General features: G+C 31.8%; 1 protein-coding gene across 1 annotated transcript; it reads left to right on the forward strand.

The window, feature by feature from the left end:
* Positions 1 to 2,676: 2,676 nt before the first annotated feature.
* Positions 2,677 to 6,749, forward strand: LOC107428404 (serine/threonine protein phosphatase 2A 57 kDa regulatory subunit B' theta isoform). Its single transcript, XM_048462548.2, has 3 exons — positions 2,677 to 2,850; positions 3,193 to 4,871; positions 6,238 to 6,749. Exons 2-3 carry the CDS (start codon positions 3,657 to 3,659, stop codon positions 6,595 to 6,597), a joined length of 1,575 nt encoding a protein of 524 aa, XP_048318505.1. The 5' UTR covers positions 2,677 to 2,850; positions 3,193 to 3,656; the 3' UTR covers positions 6,598 to 6,749.

Here is a 6,749-nt window from a genome sequence, read left to right on the forward strand (position 1 = left end):
GGTTAGATATCCAAGGGGAATTTATTTGCATTTTTAGTGGAAGAGTTGGTATCGAGATATAACTAGGCATTTTGGGTAAGTCAATTTACCGAGTTCTTTATATATATGGTTAAATACTTTGTGTTCTCTTGGAAACTAATTGGTGGTAAATTCTTTATTTTTTTAGTAAATGATACTGAATTGGAGCTCCTCCATGGTAGTGATAAAAAATAAAATAAAAATAAAAAAATAAAAAACTCAGGCTTCTTAAGTTGGTTTGATCTGCATGATGAATGAGTTTCGTATGCTCTTCTGGTTGTTAATTTTTTTTATTTTTTTTATTTTTTTGCCTTTTCTTTTCGTTTGATCCCATTTAATTTCGATTGCTTTACATTTGATTTCATTACTAAATGTAGAGACAAAAAAACCGAGTGAGAATATCTTCTTAGACCAGCATCAATCAAGAATAGAAAATAAGAGAGGAAAAAAAAAGGATAATAGTTTCGTGGAAGCTTGGTTCACTGACTTTTTGTTCATTTTTTTATAAATTAAAACCACAGTTTTCTTATTGCATCATGATGGTTCTGAAAGTAGGAAGAATGATCTTTGACTTGCTGTGCCTTTTTTGGAATGTGGAAATACAAGTAAAAACCAAAAAATGTACTTTACCATAGAGCTTCTAAACGTGTCCAACTTGCACCTTTTACTCGGTTCATAATTCTTTTATCTCCCCCTATTTTAAAAATAAAAATTAAAAAAGAAAAAAGAAAAAAAGGACCTTTTTTTCTCTCAATGCAAAATTATCTTTCACAATTAATGTTTATTCTTTGTTTCCAACAAAATGTTAAACCAGAATTATCAGACCAATGAGTTCCTTTTTATTCCTCTTGGGTAGGTCTTCTCTATCAAGTTCATAATGATGTTTAAAGGTGGAATAAATGGGCTGTTAAAGATTTGGAAATTGTTATAAGTTATAAATAACTCCAGGGTTTCAATAACTCGAAATTTCAAATTGAAGTCAATTTTCTATTCTTCATAATTCAAAACCCGAGTGAAAGAAAGAAAAAGGAATCTGAAGGCAGGGATTCCTTATTCATGAACTTGTTATATTATTTTAAGTATTAATTGCACTATAAATATTTGGAATTTGTAATAAGTTCAGGTTTCAATAACCCAAAATTTCAAATTGAAGTCAATTTTCTGTTTCTCATAATTGAGAAGAAGAAAGAAAAAGGAATCTTTAAGGGCAGGGTTTCCTTATTCACGATGACCTTGTTTTATTATTTAATGATTAGTTCTACTTTACTATTTTATATTTTTAACCATACTACATGTTATATATTAGACTTTCGAATTTATAATTTTTTACATCAAATGTTTAATTTATAATTTATTATACATTAATTTAATTTTCAAATTAATTATAAAAATATTAAAAAAATAGCAACCAACTAACTTTCTTAATTTATAAACAATATGAAAAATAAAAATTGTTTAATTCATTAATTAATTAATTAGAAAAGTAAGTTAATATTATAAATTTTTAAACTTTTTATTAGTTAATTTTAAAAAAATTAAATTAATGTAAAATAAAGTGTAAATTAATGATTCAAACATGAAACATTTCAAATTTGAAACCCTAATATATAAACTAACCTAACCTGTATACTAAAACGTAATTCAAAAAATGTAATTAATTTTTTCTTTTTTTTTTTTAAATAGAGTCAAACAGAGCAAAGTATTGCACGTGCTTGGCTGTATATTGACACTTTATTGTCCTATTCATTTTGAAAAGTAACTTTATTGGAGTTTGATTTTCTTCAGGCGTGACCGTGTGAGGAAATTTTTGCCATTAGAGATAAGATTATGCACAGAGATTGAATCCTTTATGTGGGACAAAATTGGAGAACCATTTTTCTGCTATATTTTATTGAATTTGACTACACAAATTTTACTTGAGAAATTCAAGGGCCTAGAAAGTAGGGTACAATTCATTGAATTAATTTTATTACCTATCCACCTGAGCACATCCGGTTGAACTTCACTAATACTAATTAACATGCTTACATAATTAACCTTCAACCGTGATTTCTGAATAAAACAATATAAAATTTAATAAGCCATTAGTTCGTATTAAAAATAAATAAATAAAAGCTCACAATTACTAACTTTTGGACTGTCGAGGAAAAGACTTGGACGATAGAAGTAAAAAATATTTCGGATTGAGAGTTGAAGATGATGTATTTTTTTTGGAAACTTTAAAACGATAAAAGATGGTAGATTTGAATGAAAATTTCGAAACAGTTCGAGATAGTAAATTTTATTGAGAATTTTAAAATTTTGAAACGATGAAAAATAAATTTTAAAATTTTGAAATAATGAAATATTTGAAACAATAATATGATGTGGGAAAAAAAATAATATTTTATTATAAAATTGTTGTAATTTTTTCTGTATAATAGAAAAGTATCTAAATTGTTTATTGGACAAGTTGAAATTCAATTACTAGCATTTCTCTATGTTTTTGGACTGCATCCATTTTAGTAAGGATCATAATGGTCGTAAAATCTCTATATATATATATAATTGAAGTCCAGGATGAAACGACACCGTTAAGACTTGGAAGCGTTTAATATTTTTCATTTTTCTATTTTTGGGTCTGTGGGCGTGAAATTTTTTGCATTTGATTTGACTTGTCTTGAAGGAAAGCCCGGAAAGGAGTTACAGAATAACACAGAGAGAGATTGACTAAAAATTTCCGAGAAAAAGAAAGAATGACTGAAGCACCAGGAAATAATAAAGAACAAATTTTCTCAGTCAACAAACAACAACCAAAAAAAAAGGATAACAAAGGCCGAACCTTTTTTCTCTGTAAGTAATTTTTACATAAACCTCCTCTTATTTTCTTATTTTCTTATTTATTATTTTTTTTTTTTGAACTTTCCCAATCTATCTGGATGTCTCGTTTCTTTTCTTTTCTTATCTCTTCTTTTTCTTTTTCTTTTCCTTTTTATTTTCCCATCTGTTTTTTATTATCCCTTTGAACACTGCACTACTTTTCTCTTCTTTTTTCCTTTTTTTTCCCCCCTTCTCGCTGGCATTACCGTATTCGATTAATTTTTTTTATATTTTTTATTGATAAGTATTTTGGATTTTGCTAGAATTTTTAGATAGAAATATTGAATTAATTATATATATTTTTTTTTCTTCAAGTGGAAGAACGGAGAAGGAAAAGGGTTTCCTAAAATTTGATTTGGAAAAGATTATGCTGTGCTGAGAGTGGCCCTTTTTTGCATCATTGGGTTTTGAATTTAACTCGGGGAAAGTTGGAATTTTTGTGTCTGGGTTTGATTGAAAAAGCACAAGGTTTATAAAGCCGGATAACGGTTTCTTCTTGTGGAGATTGAGATTGAAAAAACACAAGGTTTGGTCTGATCGTTGAAGTTAAAGAAGTGGGTTTTGCATCTAGTTTCCCAGAGGAGCAGGGGTTGTTTTGACCCCCTTTCTTTCTTTCATTTTCAGGAAGACATAATAAGATTCCTGCTTGCTTCAAATTAATCTTTTAAGTATCTTTTGGTACTACTTAATGGATTTGTAGTGGGTTATGTGGAAAAGTTAGATATCTATTAGTATTGTGCTTTTTAGAGGGTGGAACTTCTCTTTTGTTTATATGAATTATGTTCAAACAGATACTAAGCAAGCTCCCCCGGAAGTCAGCCAAGAGTGCTGAAAATCGAGAATATGGTGGAAGCCACACAACTTATTCAAATGCTTCTACAAGTTCAAGAGGCAATGGTTTAGGGCATAGCAAGTCTGGAAATTCAGTTGCATCTTTCCCAGCCTCTAATTACGCTTCGGAAGTGGGACTAATTCACAGTAACAAAAATGTGCGAGGTGCAAACTCAAAGCTGAATGGGACACCAATCTCTTCTTATTATGAAGCATTGCCCGGATTTAGGGATGTACCGAGCTCTGAGAAGCAGAATTTGTTCATAAAAAAGCTGAACATGTGCTGTGTCGTCTTTGACTTCAATGACCCAACAAAGCACCTCAAAGAAAAGGAGATCAAGCGACAGACATTGCTAGAGCTAGTGGATTATGTGACTTCTGCAAATGGTAAATTTGCAGAAACTGTTATGCAAGAGGTTATAAATATGGTATCGGCTAATTTGTTTAGGTCGTTCACTCCACAATCACGTGAGAATAAAATTGTAGAAGGATTTGATTTCGATGAGGAGGAGCCTGCAATGGATCCTGCATGGTCCCACTTGCAAATTGTTTATGAGTTTCTCTTAAGGTTTGTTGCATCACCTGAGACGGATGCTAAATTGGCTAAAAGATACATTGATCACTCGTTCATTCTCAAGTTGTTGGATCTCTTTGACACTGAAGATCCTAGAGAAAGGGAATACCTGAAAACCATCCTGCACAGAATATATGGGAAGTTTATGGTACATCGTCCATTCATCAGGAAAGCTATCAACAATATCTTTTATCGTTTCATCTTTGAGACTGAGAAGCATAATGGGATTGCTGAACTTTTAGAAATTTTGGGCAGTATCATAAATGGGTTTGCTTTGCCTTTGAAAGAAGAACATAAATTGTTTCTTGTTCGAGCGCTTATACCCTTGCACAAACCGAAATGCTTGGCTATGTACCATCAGCAGTTATCTTACTGCATTACACAATTTGTGGAGAAAGATTGTAAGCTTGCTGATACAGTCATAAGGGGTTTATTGAAGTACTGGCCAATCACTAATAGTTCAAAGGAAGTAATGTTCTTAGGTGAGTTGGAGGAAATTTTAGAAGCAACTCAGCCACCTGAATTCCAGCGCTGCATGGTACCCCTCTTTCGCCGAATTGCTTGCTGCTTGAACAGTTCACACTTTCAGGTAGTATGGTTTTAAATGTTTGAGACTTACTTATTTTGGATGATTCATGTGATTATGTTTAATGAGCCTTTTTGTTTAAACTTTCTTCAGTTCTACAACGTGTGTGATACTCTTGATCTGCATTTATTTTATTTATTTGGAAGTTTCCAGTATCACTATCTTAATTTGAAACCATGTTGATTCGTGATTTATGATTCTGTTCTTTTATTTGGCATAGGTCTTTTGTTTATTTCTTGTTTCTTACTTGAATCCTTGCTCTCCCATTTGGGGGAGAGGTGACCACAACACTACGCCATCTTCTCGTAGACTTTGTTTGTTCAGTTTCAGGATATGATAACACAACTTGTTGTGCACACCAGTTATATTATCTAGTATATATACATGTATAAATATATATATTTATATTACCTTATGTTGACATATATCATGTCATTAAATAAAGAAAGTTCTTAGTTATTTTGTTTTACATTGTTATTGTTGATGTACAACATAATTTAATCATAAGTCCTGACTCCTGAGTAATTCGAGTTTGTTGTTTAATGTAGCTACACCTTTCCTTTGTTCTTATTTTTGAAAGTTCTATGTTCATGCATATGGGCAAGAAAGCATGGATATGTTTCCAGTTGTTGAAAGTGGAGGTTGAAGGCAAGGGTCAGATAGGAGGGTTTCACTTTATTGTAAGAGTGAAGAAAAAATTGGAAAGACATGTGTTAGTATGTTTTCTGTAGTTCAAGGCCTTAAAAATTAGCATGAATTTTGGAATATGATAAAAAATTTGAAGCTCCATTCATGGTAATCATTATTATGTTGTAGCTCTCTCTTGTTTTGTTGGTTTCCAGGGACAGATAGTATACACTTCTGAACAGCATATTATTAAGACGTGCATGAATAAAATGAATATTTATCTCTCTAGCTTTCTTTTTATAAGTTGCAATTTATCTCAAACAGGCTCTATTTTCCATCAACTCTATTTGGTTCTGTAATGTTGATGTGATTTGCTTACTATTATTTGCTGCATATGGCTAAAACGATTTTGTCACTATATGCAGCACCTGCATGCTAAAACTGAATTCTTTACCTAAAATGGACAAAAAATCTTCAATGGTTATGCATCTGTTCTCATCAAAATACATTGCTACTACTGGAAAGAGCTGTGACCAAATTTTGATAAGTATTGACGTATGGTAACCAATCACATTAAGTTTTGTGTTGGTCTGTGACTTTTGTTTTGCTCTGTTAAACCTCTAGTAAACATTGGATATTAGCACTGCAAAGATTAACAGATCCAACAATTAAATAGTAGTGCGTTGATATCTTGTTCTCACTTGAATGCTACTTATTGTTTGTTTCTTCTGTTCCTTTTCAGGTGGCAGAGAGAGCTTTGTTTTTATGGAACAGTGATCACATTGAGAACTTGATCAAACAAAATCGCGATGTCATACTGCCCATTATCTTCCCTGCATTGGAGAAAAATGCTAGAAGTCATTGGAATCAAGCTGTCCATGGCTTGACCTTAAATGTACGCAAAATGTTCTGTGATATCGATCCTGAGCTATTCAAAGAATGCTTAACTGCGTTCGAGGAAAATGAGTCGAAGAAAGACGAGATTAAAGCAAGAAGGGAAGCCACGTGGAAACGCTTAGAAGAAATTGCTGCAAACAAAGCTGCAAGCAATGAAGCTGTGCTTGTTTCTGTCAAATCACCTCCGCTTAAGGCTTCAATTTAGCAAACAGCAAGGGACACTTCTTCCCTGCTGAAAATGAGTCCAATTTTTTTGATTAAAATGGTATTTGGTAAGACTGGTTAATCTTGATTCAGAAGGTGGAATATATTACATTTATTAATTTATTCACCTGTTAATACAAATTTTCAAGACCA

This window comes from Ziziphus jujuba, chromosome 12 (genome assembly GCF_031755915.1).
Source record: "Ziziphus jujuba cultivar Dongzao chromosome 12, ASM3175591v1".
Lineage (NCBI taxonomy): Eukaryota > Viridiplantae > Streptophyta > Magnoliopsida > Rosales > Rhamnaceae > Ziziphus > Ziziphus jujuba.

Excerpts from the sequence above, each read along its gene's own strand:
- LOC107428404 (XM_048462548.2), top strand. The coding sequence starts at position 3,657 with ATGTTCAAACAGATACTAAGCAAGCTCCCCCGGAAGTCAGCCAAGAGT. Across the intron at positions 4,872-6,237 it reads TGAACAGTTCACACTTTCAG|GTGGCAGAGAGAGCTTTGTT; the intron begins GTAGTATGGTTT and ends GTTCCTTTTCAG.